The sequence below is a fragment of the Heterocephalus glaber genome, unplaced genomic scaffold, assembly GCF_053883595.1.
Source record: "Heterocephalus glaber isolate CG9 unplaced genomic scaffold, H.glaber_assembly_v1.0 deba00000594, whole genome shotgun sequence".
In the NCBI taxonomy this organism is placed as follows: Eukaryota; Metazoa; Chordata; class Mammalia; order Rodentia; family Bathyergidae; genus Heterocephalus; species Heterocephalus glaber.
Window position 1 is genome coordinate 11,464,916 of NW_028258151.1, and position 22,631 is coordinate 11,487,546.

The window sequence follows — 22,631 nt, forward strand, 5'->3', positions numbered from 1 at the left end:
ACCAACAATGACAAAATAAACCAGACTCACGTGAGGGGGATAGCATGTGTTTTTGATTGTCTTCTGCTTTTCAGGGCTCGAAGTCTATCACCTTGTGTGACTCCAGTGACTTCGTCGTCATCACTGAACTGCGTGAGTAAAAAAACACTGAGCCAGTGATTTGAGTTCCACTTCTTAACACAGGATGCATACAGATGCTTTAGTTTCTGCTGACCTCTTAAAATACTTTTCACCTTTCCAAATCAAGCTACAGGTCACATTTCAAAACAACCAAAGCTGATTTTCAAGGGCACAGAACCCACTGCCCTTTCGTTATCAAACAAAAGGATAATAAAGTGGAATAATGCACTCTCAGTTTTGGAAATATTCATTCTTTCAAAATTTCACCAACCATTTATCACCCCCACCTTTTTCAGTACTGCTAACCTCTAAAGACTTGATTTTTTAAGAGTTCTTGCCTTGAGAACTAATAGTTCTCTAAATCAGCTGTTAGAAAATGAGAAAAAGGGATAGGGACAGAGGAATAAACAGTTCACTTTAGATTTCTATCTGCCACCCATGCTTAAGGAGGAAAACATTTAGTTTTACGTATACAACTTTGTTTTAACCCTTGTAAGTAAGCTTGCTAGAGAGGGTTATAAACTTAAAAAACTGTAACAATAGTCCCTCAAAATGTGCTTTATTATTTTTACCTAGCATTTTTCCATGCCCTACAATGTTCTCAACAGCATTTAAAGCAAAGACAACAGCGCGATGCGGGTGGTTCGATTACCGGTTCAGGTTCCTGCTTGTCTTCATTTTCGACTCCATTTATTGAAATGTCATCAACCCCTGAGAGGAGTTTGGAGAAGGCAGTTCTGTGTGGTCCATTCTCCTGCCCCCTTAACTTCTGACGAAAATAGTCACCTTCCAGCCAGAGGCTAGCTTGTTTCCTAGAGCATTTAAACAATATCAAAATACAGCTTTCCAGAAAGGTACTAAAACACGTTTTTGCTACCACATTATCTATTGTTACAAATTCTACTTCCCATCCATCTTCAGACTATGTTCCCTGAGGAATTACAAAAGCTTCCATCTACTCACATGACTAGAAACTGCTGCTGAGGCCCAATCACTGACCCGGGCCTACAGATCCTGACCCATGCGATGGTCTCAGCTGCAGTCATTCGGTAGTGCTTCATTATGTAGCAGGCAATGAGGGTGCCAGTCCGACCAAGGCCAGCTAGGAAAACAGACCAACCAGTGACACCAGGCCTCATGTACTCCAGAACTTTCTGGGCAAGAACTTTTAAAAAGACTTCCCAAGATTCTGCCTCCATCAACAGTGTTTCTCAAGGTTGATTAAAGGGCCTTGCATCACTCAGTTACACCCTCAATGCTCCATCTCCCTCTCTCTCCTCCCCACTTCCTGGCCCTTCCTTACTCCTATCTACACTGTCATGACCTCCTGTGAGGCTTAATTTTATGTGCTGTGTCAATTTGGAAGAAGTCTTCGGATTCTCTGAACATTTGAAGTGGTGAATTCTTCAAAATGTGAGTAGACTTTATCCACTCAGAAGAAGACCCAAACAAAACAATCAGGGCCAGCTCCTGGAACAAGATGGGCTTCTCCTGCAGACTGCCCAACCCAAGGGCCTGTGCCATAGGCTCTCCTGTGCATCCAGCAGTCAGCAAACACTGCAGACTGGGGCACATGAGACTCCACACCACTGAGTCCCCCTCCTCCACATGTACATTAAACACTTGACTGGTTCTATCTTTCTCCGGGACGCTTACCAATGCACAGTGGAAGGGTGCTGTTGTGACAAATATGTGATCATGTGGAAATGACTTTGGAATTTAGAGTCATTCAGACTAGAAGGACTCTGCTGAGTACATTAGGAGAAGTCTAGACTGCCTTGCAGGGACTGGTGCCAGACACGTGGGTATTAAAGGTGATTCTGGTACAATCTCAGGTAGACAGAAACCAGGCACTGCTGGAAACTAGAGGAAAGGCAATTCTTGTAATAACGAGGCAAAGAAATTGGCTGATTTATGTTCTAATGTTTTATGGAAGGCAGAATTAGTAATAACAGGGCTGGGGATTTAGCTCAGTGGTTCTGCCACCTGACTCGCAAGCTCAAGGTCCCGGGTTCGATCCCCGGTACCAAAATCCAACAACAACAAAAACAGAATTAGTAATAACACCTTGGATATTTAGCAAAGATCTATAAAGAAAGTTTAGAAGTAAAGCCTTGAGATTCTCCTCGTGGATTATAGTAAAATGCAAAAGGACAGAGTTGAACTGAAGAAGGAATTAGTAAGTAAAAAGGAACCAGAAACTAAAGAGTCAGACAATTGGGCCGGGGATTTAGCTCAGTGGTTCTGCCGCCTGCCTTGAATGTGCAAGGTCCTGAGTTCGATCCTCAGTACCAAAAAAAAAAAAATAAGTTTCAGACAATGCTCAGTCTATACCTACCACAAAAAAAGCAGGCAAGTTCTAAAAAGAACATCGAGGGTGTGTCAGGGCAATTGCTTCATACAGAGATGCCCACAGATTTAACCAGCTGTTAGCAGAAGCCAAGAATAAAGATGGATGATATCAGGAGATACAGTGGCCATCTGGACTATAAGAGAGGGAAATGGGATAAAATGAAGAAGGGGGGGGGGTTGTTTCTTACAATACAGAAGAGTGAATTCAGGAACCCATGCCTGCTAGGGAGAGATCTACCACCGAGCTACACTCCCAACTCCTTTTATAAATTTTGAGTCAGGGTCTCACTAAATCACCCAAGCTGGCCTCAAACCTGTGATTCTCCTGCCTCAGCCTCCTGATTAACAGTAATTATAAGCATGCAACACGATGCTTGGCAAGGTTTTCAAAGTTCTGACAACAGTGCTATGACCTCAAGAGCAATTCAGAGAACAAAAGGGTGGCCACTGCCACCAAACCATAGAGCTCAGAAGCCTAAAACAAGGCTGTGGCCTTGCTGGTTTCACAAGTGGGTCATCCACTGGTGACAGCAGCCAGGGTGTCCTTGGCCTCAGGGTGGAGACTACCAACCCAAGAGAACTGGGACGAAAAACATCAAATCAAAGAAGATTCTTTTATAAGGGCTAAGGGTTGTTTTTGTTTTAGAGGCCCTGGGAATCAAACCTAGAACCTTATCCCAAGGAAGCACTCTACTTTCCAGCCTTGATCTACTGCTATTTGCTGGGTGAAGCTTCCAACTTTCTGGAGAGCTCTTAACCTCTTCTGAGCTCTTCCTTCTGGAATGAGTGTCTATCCTATGCCTATTCTACCACTGTTATCTCAGAAGCACATAATTCATCTGGTTTCCCGAGTTCCCAGATGGGAAGGAGCTTTGCCTCATGATAAATCACACTTCAACTCTCACTTGTACCTGATTTCAAGGATATTTAGATGAGGCTTTAGACCTGATGTTCAATTGATTCTGAAATGGATTAAGACTTTTGGAACTGTTGGGATGAGATGAGTGTACTTTCTATGCCATGGGCATGGATTTAGAGGGACCAGGGAACAGAATAATATGTACTGAACTGTACCTCTCTCCCTAATCAACAAGTTGATGTCTGAACTCCTAAAGTGACTATGTTTGGAAACATGACCTTGAAGGTATTAAATAAAGTTTAATGAGGTCATAAAGTGGGGCCCTAGTCCAATAGGACTGGTTGTCCTTGCAAGAAAAAGAAGACATCAAGAGAGAGCACACAGGGAATAAGCCATGTGGGCAAGTCAAGGACAGAGGCCACACCAGGAACCAGTCTTGCTGACACCTTGACCTTCAACTGCCAGCCTCCTCATTCAGTTACATAACACACCCAGGCTATTATTATCCTATTACTACACATCGTAATGAATTTCAATTTCCAATGCACAATCCCATTTCCATAAGTCATGACTTTTCTTTTGAAAACAACAAAAAAAATCCAATCATTACCAAATCCTCTTTTAACTGATCATCAGTCTGCAGGTTTCTCAACCTCAACAGTACTTATGTTTCAGGCTGGATAGTTTTTTGTTGAGTTGAGGGGTGGCTGATCCTGTACACTGTGGAACAGAATCCCCATCTCTATCCACTAGATGCCATGTAGTATTTCCTGCCAAGTTGTTGGAAAAAAGAAAAGTCTCCAGGCATTAATGTCCCCCTGGAGGACACAAATGTACCCTTGCTAAGAATAAGCTCAACAATTTCGTATAATAAAAAAAGAAATAGTCAATACTGTTTTTGTCTGAATTACTTTTTAAAACAGTACTAAGACATAAAACTTAGCATTTTTTTCATGTCTGATTTTTCTGATTTCATCTAGTTATCTATATTCTTTTAGCTTACTGAACATTTTTAAGAAAGCTGTTTTAAATGCTATGATAAGTAATTCAATGGCCTGCTTTTCTTCAGAACTGGTAGCTGGGAATAAGCATAACCATCTTTGCAAGTGCAGTTCAGTGTACATTCACAATGTTATGCAGACACTACCATCAATCTCCAGAACCTATGTCATTTTGCAAAGTGAAAACTTTGTTAACTATTAAACCCCCTTTTAGTCCCTCACATTCTATAGCTCTACTTTGTCTCAATATGAACTTACTGAAGTGCCTCATGTGAGTAAATCATAAAATGTCTGTCTTCATCTGACTAGCCAACTTCACTGTCTTCAAGGTTCCTCCACATAATAGATCAGAATTGTTTTTAGGGTGTATAATAGTCCCTTGTGTAAATGTACCACATTCTGCATATCTATCCCTCCACTGATGGACACCTGAACTGGGACATCCTAGCTTTTGACTACTGGAAAGGATACTGCTACTTCAATTGTATAGGATCTGGTTTTTTTGTTTGTTTTTTTGGTACCAGGGATCAAACTCGGGACCTTGTGCTTGCGAGGCAGGCGGTGGAACCACTGAGCTAAATCCCTGGCATAAATTACACTTTTTTTTTTGGTACCAGGGATCGAACTCGAGACCTTGTGATTGTGAGGCAGGTGCGGGAACCACTGAGCTAAACCTCTGTGTATAGGATCTATTTACATCACTGCTGCTAATTTATTTTTTTTAGGGTCTCGGTAGCACAGGCTGGTCTTGAACTTACTATGTAGCCCAGGTGCTGCCTTTGAACTCGCAGCAATCCTCCTGACTCAGCCTCTGGAGTGCTTAGATTACAGGCATGCACCATCATACCTGGGTTGCTGCTAAATTTTTTTTTTGGGGGGGGTACACAGGCAGGAGTAAAACTGCTGGATCACATGATTATTAAATTTTTAATTTTCAGAGGACCTGCCACGTAATTTCCACAGTAGCTACACCATTTTATATTCCCATCAGCAGTACACAAGGGTTCCAATATCTTGACATCCTTGCAGCATTGTTTTGTTTTCTGTTTTATTTTGTTCTGGTAAAAGGCACCACCATATCACCCTGTCATGGGTATGAAATGGTACTCACTGTAGTTGTGATTAGCTTTTTCCTAATATTGCTGAAGCCAAATAACTTTGCAGCTGTCCATTTTATATCATCTTTGGAGTCCAGAGTTTTCCTTTGTCATGTTACTTTGTATTACTGATTCAATTTCCTTACCATTTAAGGGCCTATACCAGTGGTGGTGAACCTATGGCATATATACCACAGCAGGCTGTTATCCCTGAAAGCTCTAAAAGGTTCACCATCACTGGTCTATACAGATTTTCTATTTCATTTTGATTCTGTGTTAGTAGATATTGCATTTATAGAAACATACCTTTACAATGTACTGCAATGGCACCCTCAGCGTTCTCACAAATATCCAGGAACTCTTTGACGATGGCATCCGTTGGGGTGCTACCATCCGCAAAGAAAAGATCATGGTGATCGAAACCAGCGTCCGTAAAGCGCTTAGCATCATACATCCTTTTATTGAGACGAATAATGGTTGTAACATTGTGACTCTTAAAATACGGAATGTAAGTCTCCGGAGAATGTCGGTGGTAACCTACATAAAAAATGCACCAGATCTTGTAAAATGCAGGAAGAAAAAATGGAGTTTCACCTATAATAGGGTAGACGTGGTATCTGGACTGGGAGTTTGAATAACAATTTTACTATAATTCTAAAAAGCAAAAAAAAAAAAAAAATCCGGTCAGAATTGTACAAATGAACACATATGCTTAAAAAATAAAAATTCAAGTCAAACTTACTTTAACTCTGGTCTCTCTTGAAAGAAAACACAAAATGGGTACTCTCAATAATAAACTATACTGGTCCCACAGTTTTACATACCACTTTCAAGTCTGGATCTTGAATAAGGTCCACAGAAGGCAAGAAATAGGTCTGGTATAATCCAATTTAAATCTCCATTTTCTGCTTTCTGCAGAGGAAGACCAGCAAAATTCATTTTTGGACTCAATTTCCTCTCCACATCCCCCTTCTCAGCACTGTCTCTAAGGAACTTCATATCTATTAGCTCTTGCACACTGGCTGTGTATTAATGACCATAAGTCAGGAAAACAGCAATTCTCCCTGTTCTGAGTATACCCATGGAATTGCTGGCTTCTCCTAGGGCTACTTACCTTGTTTTAACAGAGTTTCTTGCTAAGGTAGTCACAGTCCTTGAAAAACAGAGCTGACTGGTGCCACCAAAATACTCTGTGTACTTGGTTAATAAATCTTTTCTAGTATAAGGGGTCTAGAAAGTCCCATGTTTTTTTTTTTTTTGAATGACTAACTGAATTCTCATTTGAGGAATTCTGACTCCTTGAATAAAAGGACCAGAGAAAAAAACTAGGTTCCTAGTTTCTCAATATCTTACTTTTCATAGAAGCACATCTTTACATCATTTCTCTATTTAATAAGAAAACCAACCAAAATACTTCAATTAATTCATCATAAAATCCAAACTTATAAGGATAATAAGACCACAGAGTATCTACACAAAACCCCCCCACATAAATATAACTGATATCTAAAACGTGTTACTTCCCATAATTACGTTCTTTGGAATGAGTTACTATTTTAATTATCACCTAAATATAATGCATGTTTAATTATAATTGAGACATAGCTCTTAATGAGGCAGACAACAAACTTTTAAGCAAGTTGTAGGAAGACACTTGATAGTGAAGGAAAAAGGAACTAATGATTAAAAAAAAAAAAAAAAAGCTGGGCACTGTAGTACACACCTATAATCCCAGCACTCCAGGAGGACTCCAAATTCAAACCTAACCTGGGCAACTTTACAAGATTCTGTCTCAAAATTTTTAAAAAAGGCTAGGGATGTAACTCAGTGCATCAGGGTTTTAATCTCTAGTACCACCAAAAAAAAAAGATAAATAACTTTAGCAATTGGTTTGTGTTTATATTTGAACCTAAAAATAAGAAAGAAATAAACAGTCCCTTGAACACCTACCTACAAGGAGCCAAGCTGGTAACCCAAAACCTGTTCACTTAATTATTCACAACATGAGGAACTGGTAAGCCTGTGTTCCACAATAAAGGTCGAGGCAGGAACAAGAACAAATGCTGCCAGATGATCTGATTTTTAAGTGGAAACCAGGAATCTAGAGTTCTTACTAAGAAATCTGCGATTAGATGTTGGCAATAACTAGCTTTCATTCAACTGCTGACATTATACACTGCTGAGATGCATTCTGTATTCAGAGACGTTGAAACAGAAAAAATAAAAAGGGAAGATGGAAAATCTTTTTTTTTTTTTTTTTGGTACCAAGGATCAAACTTGGGTCCTTGTGCTTGCGCAGCAGGCAGTGAAACCATTGAGCTAAATTCCTGGCCCAAAAAGGCAAGATGGAATCAATGCAAGACACTAATCTCAAATCTCTAAACACACTACATAGATTAATCCAAAGTAGTCTGTGGCTAAACAGTTGCCTGGAGTTTGGAAGAATATCTGTGATATGACCCTGTGACACCACAGCTTCAGCGCCCCAGTTCCTAGTAGCAAGAGGGAAGCTCTTTAGTGCCTGTGTCACTCCTTAATAACATATAAGCTATCATTGTGCTTTAAAGGCAACTGGTGTTTTTAGTATTTTGCTTACAGAATAAGAGAAATGTTTTAATCCTTTTATGCCCAAAATTCCATTTTTGGAATAGCACATAACAATGGAACATAATAAAAATTTTTCTCTTCAAATTCTTTTTCCTTCAATTTTTCTAAGTAGGAATTTTCTTTTTTTTTTTTTAGGTAGGAATTTTCTAGGTAGAAATTTTCTATATAGGAATTTCATCCAAAAATTCAAAAATTGCAACCTTTGGCATAAATGGGTAAAATATTTAATTTTATAGGGACATGCACAAAAAAAGGTGTCAATGATTTAGTTATACTCAATAGTTTAAGGTAGTTAAGTTTACTTTAGAAATAGATTGCTACTACAGAAAAGACAGCGTTGCCCTAGCAAAGCCTATGTTTTTACACCTTTGATACATCACAGTAATAACAGACCATCATTACTCACCCAATTCATCAGCAGAACAGTTCCATTACACTCAAAGAGTTTTTAATAATAGCTACTCTGGAAATTGTGAAAAAAGTTACTGAAGACTCAGGACACAACCACATGAAAAACTGAAGAACCACCTTCCCCATTATTTGAAGAAGTATCCTCAAAATAAGTATAGCGAATACAAAATCAAGAGCCTACAAGTGTTCCTACCTGGAAAAGGCCTTTCACCATAGCATTTTCCTCATCATCTATTTGAAGGATGGAGCCTTAGACTCAAATTATTTCCTTTTAAAAAAATATACTGTCAGCCTGGCATGGCTGAAGAAGGAGGATCCCAAGTTCAAGCCTAGCCTGGGCAACTGAGATCTGGTCTCAAAAATAAAATAAAAAAAAATTTAAAGGACTAGGTATGTAGTTCAGTGCCAAAGCCTTGAGTTTGATTCCCATTATAACAACAACAACAATAAAAATATAAAAATTAGTTAAAATGTAGAAGATAGATCTAAGATTTTGCCTGCCTGAACTCTGTTGCCATCTCACCTTTCATTTATTTTTATCGGGAAAGTCTCATAGGGCTTTCACCTAGGACTCCAGCTCTGAATTAAGTCTGGCTAGAAGAATACACACCCCTCTTGCAGAACACAGGCTGGTTTGGGCATTAGTGGATGGTTTGTGTCAGGGCAATGAGGGGTATTCATGGGTCCCCTGCTGGAGCTGGGTTCTCTTTTCTACTGAGTATGCGAAAGTAGTAGATCACAGCTGCAGGAAGTCATCTCTATCACAGCTGGAGAGGGCTGGCCTGAGAACAAAACTATCTTCACCGGGATGGGGTCAACTTGACAGCACACTTGCTCCTAGATTTTTAATTTATGGAATACAGTATGATTTCCCCTTTTATTTAAGCCATTTATGGTTACTTTCAGTAAATTGCAAAGAAATGTCCTGATTTAATATAAAAAAGATTATGATAAATATGAAGATATGTCTCAGAAGTAAGCATATGTATAATGACTATTCATCTTATTGCTCCCTTTTACAAATTTCACCTTAGTGTACAAAATTCATCAATACTCAAAAAAAATTTTAAGTAAACATTATGAAAAATGCACAGGTTAATCAAATGTAGAAATCACCATTACAAATTGGGGCTAGGACCAGGCATGATGGCGCACGCCTGTGATCCCAGCACTCAGGAGGCTGAGGCAAGAGGATCACTGCAAGTTCAAGCCCAGCCTGGGCTACATAATGAGTTCAAGCCCAGCTGGAACGGCACAGCAAGACCCTATCTCAAAAAACAAAAACAGGGCGGGGGATTAAGCTTAGTGGTTTCATCGCCTGCTGCACAAGCGCAAGGACCCAAGTTCGATACCCCCGTACCAAAAAAAAAAAAGATAAAAAAACAAAAACAAAAACAAAAATTAGGCCTGGGGAATGGGGCCAAAGGGATGAAGACTTGAAGTTTTTTACTGTATGCACATTTAAACTGCTTTTAAAAACAAGATTTTTACTTCAGTAAGTAAAAATAATAATAATAAAAAAGTTAAAAACAAAACTGAGAAAATGGGTGTTACAGTTTGGATCTTAAATGTTCCCCCAAAGCTCCTATACTCAAAGTCTGGTCCCCAGAGCAGTGGTGTTCACAGGTGAGACTTCAGGAAGTGACTGAGGCTCTGGCCCACAAGCACTCTGACCTCATCAATGGGTGAGTCCCTTTATAGATTCATATTTCACAGGCTACCTAACGGAAAGTGGTGGAAAGTTCAGGACATGGTGCTTAGTTGAAGGAAGTAGGTGACTAGAGGAATACCCTTCAAGGGTGTTGCTTTGTCCCAGGCCCCTGCATCTTTCTCTCTGCTTCCTTACCGCCAAGAGGGGAGCAGCATTGCCCCACTGCACTCCCTCCACCATAATGTCCACCTCACCACAGGCCTAATGGTGGACACCAAGCTGACCACTGACCAAAACCTTTAAAAATGTGAGCCCAGATAAATCGTTCCTCTTTGTAAGTTGTTTGTCCAGTATTTTGTTACAGCAACAGAAAAGCTAACTAACATGTAGGGAAATTTTGGTAAATTACAAACTTCCAGTTAAACAATGAGAAAGTTCTAGAGATATAATGTACACAGTGTACACCTGAAATTTGCTGAGAATAGATCTAAATGTTCTCAACAAATACACACAAAGGAAACTAAGTGAGGTGATAGATAACATTAATTAGCCTGATCGTGGTAAACATTTCAAGAGGTAGATGTGTATTAAACATTACCCTGTATACCTTAAATGTAGATAATACTTATTTGTTCATTATACCTCAATTAAGCTGGGAGGAAGCGTTAAAAACATTATCCTTGAAAACTTACTTCATAGTGTTCGTATTCATCAAGGTTAAATGTGTTGAAATTAAAGAAGCCATACTGCATTGCCTAAAATCCAAAAGAAAGCTTGTAAGAAGAAAGATACAAATAAGGACACAATTCCCCAACAATAAATATCAGGAGGTACCCCATAAAAGTATTATTACATTTAGATTACTTTCCATTATACAGTTTTCAAAGGAAGTAAGGCTGTTATCTTTCACATACTTCTATTATCTGGAGATTAGTTACAATGTTATATAATCGAAATATTTTAAATTTTCATTTATTAATCATCTTATCCATGCATAATAAAATCATGTCATCAAAGTAATCCTATTAACTTATTAGATCAACACCACCTATGGTACAAGACTGAGAAGTTTAAGATTCAATTATAATGCAGACTCCAATGGTTTCTAAAAATAAATAATAATGAGGAAAGAAACCATGGGCTGGTTTAGTTCAACCCAAGCCCACAATACCTTCACTTACAAATTCTTCTGAATAGTCTTATAATAAGAGATCAATGTGACATAATGCTAAACTTCAAATTTTTGAGGAAAAATAAAACCCCATTTTCCATAAGAAGAAAATAAATTTTCCATCCTATCCTGTGACCTCGCTAAGCAAACTAAGCAGAGTGTCTGATTTTAAGACAAGGGCAAATCAAGAGTGGATGGCCTCCAAGCAGTGTCCTCCCGGCTCACTGACCACTGAGCCACACAGGGCAGAAGCACAGGACTCTGGATCAACAAGGGACTGCCGGTGCAAAAGGGGTAACTCTTGTAAATCCAGTTTTCAAAATTTAAATTCCAAACTATGAACGCAAAAGGAGAAGGCTAGAATACCAACTAAACAGTCCGCATTTTACAAAATATGTTTATAGTCATTTCCCCTTCTCTGTGGGGAACATGTTCCAAGATCCCCCAGGGATACTTAAAGATCACACAGTACAGAAATCTGTGCATACTAGGATTTTTTCCTATACACAGGGACCTGTTGTAAAGATAATTTAAAACTTAGGCACAAAGAGATTAACAATAACCAATACTAAAATAGAACATTTATAACAATCCACTGTGCTGAAAGTTATTTAAAATTTATTAATTTTATTTTTGGAATTTTCCATTTAATATTTCAGATTGTAGTTAATATCAGAAAACAAATTCAAGGAGAACTAATATATTTTAGTAATAATTCCATGACCAAATCCATGATAAATTTCCTTTCCTTAAATTTAGAATCTTTCATGACATCTGCACCAGGACTGTTCCTAGTAGGTGAGACATTCTAACATAGTTCAAGGCCTGGGTGTCCCCCAGTGGAAGAGTGACAGTGTCCATAAGGCCCTGACTTCCATCCTCAGCACCAGGAAAAAAACGTTTACAAGGAATTCCTATTTTCCTTTGAGTTTCATAAGATGATCCTACTAGAAATAGTACTAAAATTATGATATCACACTTACAAATGTTTCATATGCAATAATATTCAAAATCTTCCACAAATGAAAAAATGTTCTAATTGAAATGCAGATGCTATTAACCCTTGAATGAAACTATAGTGTAAAAATACAAACCTGATCTATCATAGCAGCTCACAGGACTTTGGAGTACAATACCAGATTTTTTTTTCCTTTTGAGACAGGGTCTTGCTAGGCTAGCCTTGAACTCCCTATGTAGTTCAGGTTGGCCTCAAACTCATGGCAATCCTCCTGCCTCAGCCTCCTGTGTGTTGGGATTATGGGAGGTCAGTAAGGAACAACAGTAACTGGTATACAATGCTACACCGGGCATTTTCCAAGCCCCTTAACATTTGTCTTTGCTCTCTTTAAAGGTGAATATGCTTGCTTGCGGTAGCACATTAGAGCCTACCTGGCAGAGACTAGCTGCACCCAGAAGCTGCCATTTACCCCTGCTGCCTCTGTCTCCTGATATTTTTTCCCCGGGCCCAGCCCCTGCCTACATTGAGGCCTGACATGCTGCCCCAGAGCTGACAGTGGTCCCAGTCATGGAACTGCAATCTGAGCACAAGACATCCCCACCCTTTACCACTTGGTCCAGGAAGAAAGGGACGCTCATCTGAATATGTATACCAAGTAGTCTTCTCATCCGAAGACACAATTTTCATCAAATTTCCCAGAAAGCCACTATATTTCATTACACCAGGAAAACACCTGCATTTATTTGGCCTCTGAGAAAACAAGTCACATAAAACTTGAGCTACTGTTGCAGGTTTCTGCTTCTGGTGCTACCCTGACATTCAGGAAATACACCTAAGGGAACACCCTTGTGTGTGACCAGGGCCTGCTATGGGGCGCATTCCCAGGCAGATACTGAAGGACACCCCCCCCATACATGCACATATGCACACGCATACACACAAGGTCATAACACACTAGAGTTATGGCCAAACAGCTTTTTTGTTTTGTTTTGTTGGTGATAAGAGTACAATCCAGGGCCCTACTCACGCTAAACACATGACCTACTGCTGAACTACACCCCTAGCCCTGAACATGGTTTTGACAAAGCAGTAGTGTTCCACTTCGCTTCATATAAACGCTAATTGGCTCTGTAAATTCTTTTGTCAAACTAGAAATTGAAAGCGTGAGCAAACAAAATTTGTGTTTCACAGTTACTGCGTTATAGAACTGTCTCTCATAATAGTATTGATAGGAACCAGACCTATAAATTACATAAATCAAAGAGAACCTGGAAACCAGTAATTTGTTTACTTTTTGTTTTCTGAATCACAATACCCTCAAAACCAATTCTGGATCACCAACCTAACTAACTCTTACTGTTCCCTCATTCTGCATGTCATCTTGGTTTGGGTGCAGTGCTGCAGATGGAACCCAGGCTGGGCATGTACCCCTCCACTGAGCCACATCCCAGCCCTGTCCCCTGCTTTTACCTGGCTGTCCCCCAACTCAGGCACAGAGGCACCCAGAAATTCAGAATATAGTATGTCCCAGTTTGGCATCTTATTTAACATTAATTAAAAAATGGGATACTTCTGAATCATATGCATCTTGGGAGCAGTTCTAACAGGGAGCTCCCTAGGGAAGAAAGCCAGGACTCCCCTAACTCTTCCTTAGTTCTCCAATAACACACGAAGTGCATCCTAGAGTTACTTACCTTCTTTACTGCATGAAAACAGTCAAGAAGTGTAATGTAGAAGCTGCAACTTCCATAGGCAGCATCTCTGAAATTCCAAGAGTATTGAAACACAACTCAGTTAATTTTCTGTAGTACACATGCTCAAAAAAACAGCTGACTATAGAATTTAAAACCACGCATGCATCTAATTGTTCAGATGATCTCTCTGGATCACTTCTGCCTTTGAAAACTGAGCCTCCTCCTTCTATTCAACTAATCAATAATATTTAGCCCTGTTCCCAAAGACCAGGGCATTTGAATTTTTTCTTTCAACTGGAAAATACTGAATCACACTGCTACCAGGAAAGATTGCCTCTGATCGTGTATAAATGTATATGTGTGTCTAAATATGCAGGTGTTTGTATGTATCTCCATCCAAGTAGGGAAAAAATTGAGAAACCAAGATATAAGTGAGATACCAGATGTATGGTTACTAAATGTTTTGGTCCTATCATTATGCTAGGACTTTTAACAATTTAACTGGTTAACTTCTTTCTGCTTCTTAAGAGATAATAAAGCCACAGGAATGAAGGCATCTACTATCTTTGATAAAAGCAGTGCTCTTGAGAAAGTGCTTTAATTGGTCGACAGACAACTCCACCTAAACACTGTGTCAACACCCACAGTAATCTCACTGCAAATTTTTCTATCAGGGAAGATTTTACACAGAAAAAGAAGAGATTCCCTGTCCCTGCTTGCTTTGTTTCAGCTACCTTGAGCTACTGCAAGATGAAATATTCTGGAGTTAGACAACATAAAAATGAATTTGATAACGATCATTCTAGGCATGCCAAACACTGTCCCACTGGAGCGGTTCTCTTTGGGGTGTAAGGCAGAACAAGGCAGAGAACAGGGCTATCATTAATTGCCCAATATAGTTGGGTTTTCACATTCAAATGTCTTACCTGAAACACTAAACTGCACATTAACTTTCAATTCTTGCAAAACCTTAAGGGTTGAAACTACTGATTATAGCAATGTTATACTATCAATGAGGAAAGTAGCTTTAGATATTATTCACTGAAGTGTTTAGAATTACTGACTCACATCAGCTGCAAGAGGGTTTGTTGACATCAGACAGATGGGAGTTTGACGCAAAACAGTTTTTGCCCTTTAAGGTTCTGAGTTTAAGTGTGTCCTGTAAAAATTAGAACAGCTCTCTCTATCCAACATAGAAGTTAAGAATTTTACCAGCAGCTAACTGGCAATATTCAGAAAGAAAATCAGAATGGCCTGGAAAAGTGCTTCTTGCATGTTGGTTGACTCAGGCCAGTGGGATCAGTATCATGCCAACTTGACAGAAACACATGTTCCCAGGTTCCACTCTCTCCTACTCAATCGGAAGTTCTAGGGGCAGGGCCAGGTCATTTGTGTTCTAAGAGGTCCTCCAGAGGACTGTGAGGTATGTTCAAGTTTATAAACCATTGAATGACGGATCAACAAATACTGTGTTTTACAGAAACAATTTTTTCATGGAATAAAAAAAATTTTAGACAGAGAAACTAAGAAAATAAAGTAATTTGAACCAAACCAAATCCAAATTGTCAATGGAAATGGTGAATTCTCAAACAGCAGCCAAGGGACTTGAGCCATGTCTCCTCAACTGTCAGCTAGTATTGTCCTCTCAAGCAACTGGCAGCTCCCCTCCTCACCCATTAAAGATGTACTCACTCAGTCTTGGTAACAATGTGGTTCACACATTTGGGAGAACCTGCTTTATATAAAAGATGATGAACACCTTCCTTTATTTAATATGCTTATTCCTTGAACACCTCCAACTTTACACACACCTACACCCTCTTTTCCCACCCAAACCATCAGCCTTCTTCAAATACACAGAAGAGCAGCTCTGAATCTGAATTTTAGCCTTTGTAAGGGAAAACATTTCACCACTAACATCACTTAAAAGACCTGGAAAAACAGATGAGACTCCATAAAGGGGCACTGCTTGAAAACTACAGAATCATGTCAAACACTAGTTTAAAAAAGTAGCAGCTTTCATAACAACTTACATTCACCTTGGCCCTAAATTGCAAATGACCTGAACAGTCGCTGAAAAAACAGACAAACCCTGGTATATTCACAGAATGGCATGCTATATAACCAATTAAAAAGGATGAACTACTGATGTCTGCCACACACGAGTAAACCCCATAAACATTAAGTCTTTTTTTTTTTTTGGTACTGGACATAGACATTAAGTCTTTAAAAAGCCAGCTTCTGGGCCAGGGATTTAGCTCAGTGGTACTGTGTCTGCCTTGCAAGCGCAAGGTCCTGAGTTTGATCCTTGGTACAGAAAAAAAGCTAGCTTCCAGCTCTCTGACACGTGTTCAATGATTCCACACATATGAAGTTCAAAGGCAAATAAAAAATAACTGATGGCGGTAGAAGTCACAGTTGGGGTTACTGACTGCAAAGGGGAAGGAGATCTGGGGTGATGGGGGTGTTCTACATCCTGGGGTGTGGGAGCTGCAAATACACAGCAAAACCTGACTATGACGTACTCTTATCAACCTAAAAAGAATGTAAAAAACATTCAACAAATGTGAATGAGGGCTATAAACTACACCAAGTGTTTCAATATGGGGGATGTAATTTACCTCTTTAAAGATATTTTTTTCCCATTTATAGTCAAACACATCAAGGTTTAAATTTGTAAAGGACCACAGAGAGAACAGCAACAGAGTTGAGTCAAATCGCTGTCTGTCTGATGTCAACAAGCAAGCTATTAGCAATCATGCAAACTATCTCCCAAGAAAATACACAGCTGTCAAAACAAAAAACAAAGAAAACCCTAAGAAGCAAACAGTATTATATCAGAGAATAGAAGTATATGACCTTTAGAACAATGATCCTAAGGTATCCAGAAAATGTTAAAACTATGGGCCAGGAATTTAGCTCAGTGGCACTGAGACTGCCTTGCAAGCACAAGGTCCTGAGTTCAATACCCAGCGCCCCGCTCCCCCCAAAAAAAGAAAGAAAGAAAGAAAATGTTAAACTACACTTTGTGCTATATTTGCACTTAGACGAAAAATATTTACTATAATTTAGTAGGAAACCATGTATACACACACACTTTTAAACTCGGTGGTTAACGAACTGAATAAGTTGAATTAAATCTAATTAAATATTGTTACTGAACATAAAAGGATTAAGTGAGATTCTTGCAAACTCTTGTTAGCAATACTTTATATTTATTCTTTGCACTTGAACTGGCAAGGATAAAAAAGATAATTTCTGGCCGGGGATTTAGCTCAGTGGTTTCGCCGCCTGCTGCGCAAGTGGCAAGGACCCGAGTTCAATCCCTGGTACCAAAAAAAAAAAAAAAAAAAAAAGATAATTTCTTTCAAAGTATTATCAGACTTTTATCAATTCTGATTGGCCTACTTTCTAAATAAGTTCTATAGAATAGTCAAATGTGACAAAGCACCAAATTTTAATATTTTAAGCCGATCACAGGTTGATACTTCTATACAATAGATATAAAACAGAATGCAAATATTATAATTCTCTCATACAATAATGTAGTAATCTTACTTTTGTAAATAATTGCTAAATAATTGTAAATTATTGCTAAATTCTTGTAAATTATTGCTAGAAAAAATAGAAGGGGAAAAAACCATAAGCTACCAGCCCAAATTCTTTCATTATTTGATTCCACACAGCAAAAATTACTATATTACTATAAATATCTCTAAAACCTAATTCTCAATCTCTGTATCTCATTACAGCCTGGTGACAAAAAGCTCACAGACCACACTCTGAGAAACACTGCTTTAGGGCCGGGGATTTAGCTCAGTGGTTTCGCTGCCTGCTGTACAAGCGCAAGGACCCGAGTTTGATCCCCGGCACAGACACACACACACACACACACACACACACACACACACACACACACACAACAGAAACACTGCTTTAGATAAATCTAATATCTGACATCAATGACTGAAGAGATTCAAATTTCACAAAGCTGAACAACTCTGAACTAAGTCCTGTTTTCTAGAGAGCTTTTGGATGGAACTTCTGGGAGCAGAAGTAACAAGCTTCTTTTCTCAATGCCAAATTTCACTAATTTTTAAACACAGGAACATTTATTCTGTTTTCAGTACCTATACTTAAATGAACACAAAAGATTTTCCATGTCAACAGTGGTTCATAGATCCTTAGACTATGTGAAATGTGTGAGGATGTTCAGATTTCAGGACCTAAGTAGGATAAACTATGGGAATGGGAATAGGAAGGATTATGGTTATAGAGAAAAAACAAACTTATCACTGTGTATCAAGAGATGACCAATGTAGCTGTGACCCAGAGACCACAAATCCAAGTATTTCTCCTAATGGAAACACAGGTGCTATTATGTTTCGAAAAGGTGAATGATACACATGCTTTGGTCTCAACCTATCATCTTCCCATCTTCCCACCCAGCTCAGAAAACAATTCCTGAGATCACTCATGAGGCAGAAAGAAAGGTGATGATGATACTGGGCTCGAATCAATTCTTCTAATTTGGTTCATCACTAATACGCACACTTAAATGCAATGTATCACTGACTTCTGCAGACGGTCCTAACAGGTCTCTATTTTGTGGAATGAGTTCACAGGTATTTGAAAAGATTCTGCTGATCATTATTAGGGAAACCTTCCCAAAGGACAGGGAGATTCTTAACATTATGTTTTTAAAGATATGGCTGGATCTTCAAAATCTGACACTCAAGGTATATGTAACAATCCTAGTACAACTTATTTGTGAGTAGAACAGTGAAATTACAATAGCATGAAATAATCAAAAAATTATATAATGAGTAAAATTATTTCATGCATTTATTGCCCTTTAAGCATCATAGGAGCATTCTGATTACATAACTATTTCAATGAACAAATAGAGAAACTGTTAGAATTTGATTTAAGGAAAATTAACACAAGGTTTTTTTTTTTAATTTCTTCAAGATAATCACATAGTTCGAGATGAGGAAGTCATGCATTTATGAAAAGACAGTACTATCCACCACTTTCAGAATACAACTGCTTGAATGGGTTTGTTGGGAATGGTTCCATATTAGCAGCCTCTCCCACTACCTCTGCTGGCTCTGCTACTAGAAACGGGGGTCAGATTTTGCCCCAGAAAGTAACTTCTGATTACTAGGGAAACTTAGTGCTTCACTCTTCAGGAGCCAAATTCCTCAATCATAGTTCTGCATATGTAGCTCCAGAATTCTCTCACCTGTCTACAAGCCTACTTTTTTCATCAATGATAGTGGTTCTCAACCAGGGGAAATGGGGCTCACCCATTCTACTCCTACACTTTCAGCACATCTGGCAATGTCCAGAGATATTCTGTATTTTGATCACTGAAGTAGGGGTGGGGATGTTACTGGCATCTAGTAAGCACAGGGCAAAGATGCCACTGAACATTCTGTAACACACAAGGAGGCATCCATGACAAAATAGCAATAGTGTCACTGTCGAGAACCTAGGGTCTATAGTGTTACTTACACCGAACATAAAATATCTATCTACAAGAAAAAACTATAAAGAGAGTTATGGCAAGAGTCTGATATCACATCATTCTAAATATTTACCTGAAAGGAATATAGGATGTATCTCCAAAGATTAAGAGTCCATATGCATCTTCTGGAGTTCTCCCCAAATATATAACCTACATTTGAAAAGAGAAGAAAAGGGCAATTTACTTCTAAATGAAGACAGAATGCTGTCACTGTAAAACAAGCTTTGTACAATCAGTGGAGCTGGGTTCTCTGGCTTCCCTAGGAACCTGAGCCACCCAGCACCTACCCAATTTAAGATAACTCCTCTTACATAAGTCTCTAGTATATTAAATAACTATGGATTACACTTGGAACACAAGTTCAATTCAAAGAATGTAAGAACAATGTAATTTTTTCCTATGAGGAAAACCTAAATTCCTAGTGATGAACTTTTAAAAACTGTAATTTTAAAAATCTAATGAAATGCCCGGGATTTAGCTCAGTGGTTCCACCCCCTGCCTCAAAAGCCCAAGGTCCCAAGTTCGATCCCTGGTACCAAAAAGAAAACCCCTAAAAATCTAATGAAATGAATGTACCAAAATACAAAGCATGATGAGATAAATGGAAGGAAATTCACAGATTGAGACTAAATCTATTAATATAACCACCAAAGAAATATTTGCTAGCAATCCATACTTTTCTTCTACATCTACTCAGCTTCTGGATTCAAAAGTCCTTCCCAAGTGAAATTATTCTAAGTTTGTCACTTAAGACGAACCATATTAAGTCATTTCTATGTTAAATTCTCAGACTAATTAACTCTAAACCTACATTTTATCATTGTGCTCTGAACAATTTAGACTCTATAGACATTTCCCAAGTTCTTTGGGTATATTTTCATCAGAAGTTACATATACAGAATGCCCACTCTAATTCCACAGAGCTATTTGGAACCAGAAAACAACAAATGACTGAGAGCTGCAAAAGTTTAAGCTTCCAAGACAGGCCCCAAAGAATCTTATCTCCTGGTATTTCCATGTTCCCCGAGCCCCTCCCACAGTAAAAGCTGCTGTGTGGAAAAGAATATTGCTTTTCACAGAGCGTGTGTGGCTTCTCAGGCTAGGTCATAGAGATGCATCCTCCCAAAATGAGGAGCCCTCCCCACCCTTCCTACTGTGGGAGGATATGCATTCATGCAGTCCATGGTGAGTACCAAGTCTTCCTGCCAGCATGCAGCACTGCCCTGCCAAGCATGTGCATAAGCCACCTAAGGAGGGGACCCTCGGATGTATAACTGCGGCCCAGGAGAGATCCAGACCCAGACCCACCCAAGGGAATCCACTCCCAGATACCTAACCTAGGCAAACTGAGAGAATGTTAACTGTTACTGCAAGTCACTTAGTTTGGGACAATGCGCTATGCATCAACAGACAGTAGCACACTCAGCAGCAAGTGCAGAGATGTAGCCTGGGATGCACCAATGAGCCATTCTCATCTTTAGAGGGTAAGAAATTTCTCTGAAGGGACAAATAGCAATTTCCTGGAAAGAATGAAATATTGTAGTAGAATATGCTTGAGAAGTCAATAGTGTTTTTCAAAGTCATGGTACAAAGCTATTTTTTTGCTGAATAAAACCACAGCTAGCTAGAGGTGGTGGAACATGCCTGTATTCCCAGCTACTCAGGAAGCTGAGGCAGAAGGACTACCTGTCCCTAGGAGTTCAGAGCTTTCTGGGCAATACAGTGAGACTCCACCTCTCTTTTTTAAAAAAATTGGGGGAGAGGGGGTGTGGCAGTATGACAGGGTCTGACTATGTAGTTCAAGCTGGCCTTGAACTCGCTATATATCCCAGGCTGGCCTCAAACTCACAACAATTCTCCTGCCTCAGCCTCACAAGTGCTGAGATTTACATATCTGGCCACTGCCTGGACTTTTAAAACCTATCTGCTTGCACCAGATTACTTCTGGCCTTGGGGTACAAATCTACCTTTTAAAACCCAGAAGGTACTTAGTGGCTGACAGATGCAGTGAGTAGCTGAAACAAAGGGATCATAACTCAATCATTTATCATTTGATCCAGGCTTCAAATAATTCAAACCCAGTTATATATGTTTTATACTTCTATTCTTTTTTTTTTTTATTTGTACTGGGGACTCATACTTCTATTCTTATACACAATGATCTGAAGCTTTGTCTACATACAGTTTAAAAACCAAACAACAGGCTGGTGATTTAGCTCAGTGGTTTTCACCGCCTGCTGTGCAAGCGCAAGGACCTGAGTTCGATCCTGGTACCAAAAATAAATAAATAAATTAATTAATTAATAATAGAAAACAAACATTATACAAGCCATCCTGCTCCACAGTTAAGAACAACAAAGAACATTTAAATCCCAAACAACAAATGCAGCTGCCTGAGAAACCAGTAAATTATTTTCAAATATTCTTTGTGGAAAAAATGTCACAATGTGTGCAGCATTTAAAAATTCTTGCTAATTATTTTCATATTTCAGCCAGATGACGCCAAGAATCTGATTGATCTTTTAAAAAAAAAAATCACTCCACGGATTAACACAGAATGTTAAGAATCAACACAACTTTACAACCAAATGCTAAAAAGAAAAAGGTCAACAGGGCAAAGAATATACAGCATGAACAATTTTACATGAAAAAGTAAGTAAAATTACTTTCATAGCTCTTACACAAATACTGGCAAGAAAAAAGAAAATCCCAAATCACTTTTTAAAAATAATCAAATGGCCTTGTATTTTACTAGTTTTAACTTTTCAAACTACTTTTATTCACATATACATATAGTAGTTTGGCACAATAATCCTCAATTCAGAAAAAAGTAAACTGGAAATCTGGAATAGCAAACACATATCCACCAAGGCCAGACAGCTTATTTTAAAAATAATAAGTGAACTGTCCCAGTGGTGGGGGGATTTTCAAACACAAAGCACAAGTCTTGATTTTTTAAAAAACTGATGGAATCTGCCACCTGCCTTACAAGCGCAAAGTCCCGAGTTTGATCCCTGATAACCCCTCCCCCCAAAAAGATGGAGGCTCCTAATTGTAAAACCTGGAGGAGGACCTACAACCATTTACAAATACTGTACGAGTTACATAAACTGGCAGGCTGGTACTTTCCAAACCGAGGCAATAACTGCTCATCCAAGATTCCACTGCTTGTTACTGGTG

At 38.9% G+C, this 22,631-nt stretch overlaps 1 protein-coding gene across 11 annotated transcripts in view; it reads right to left on the minus strand.

Moving 5' to 3' along the window:
* Nucleotides 1–22,631, minus strand: part of Cdc14b (cell division cycle 14B) — a 98,892-nt gene that overhangs the window by 14,172 nt on the left and 62,089 nt on the right. For all 11 annotated transcript variants that reach the window (XR_015448833.1, XR_002395496.2, XR_015448834.1 and 8 more), the window contains 8 exons: nucleotides 19,525–19,601; nucleotides 13,922–13,988; nucleotides 10,791–10,853; nucleotides 6,254–6,341; nucleotides 5,736–5,966; nucleotides 1,084–1,222; nucleotides 773–932; nucleotides 31–128 (listed from right to left, as the gene is read on the minus strand). Coding sequence is in view for 8 of the 11 variants with exons in the window: in XM_087204950.1 (XP_087061076.1) it covers nucleotides 31–128; nucleotides 773–932; nucleotides 1,084–1,222; nucleotides 5,736–5,966; nucleotides 6,254–6,341; nucleotides 10,791–10,853; nucleotides 13,922–13,988; nucleotides 19,525–19,601 (923 nt within the window). In the remaining 3 variants the exon portion in view is untranslated. The remainder of the gene's footprint in view (nucleotides 1–30; nucleotides 129–772; nucleotides 933–1,083; nucleotides 1,223–5,735; nucleotides 5,967–6,253; nucleotides 6,342–10,790; nucleotides 10,854–13,921; nucleotides 13,989–19,524; nucleotides 19,602–22,631) is intronic.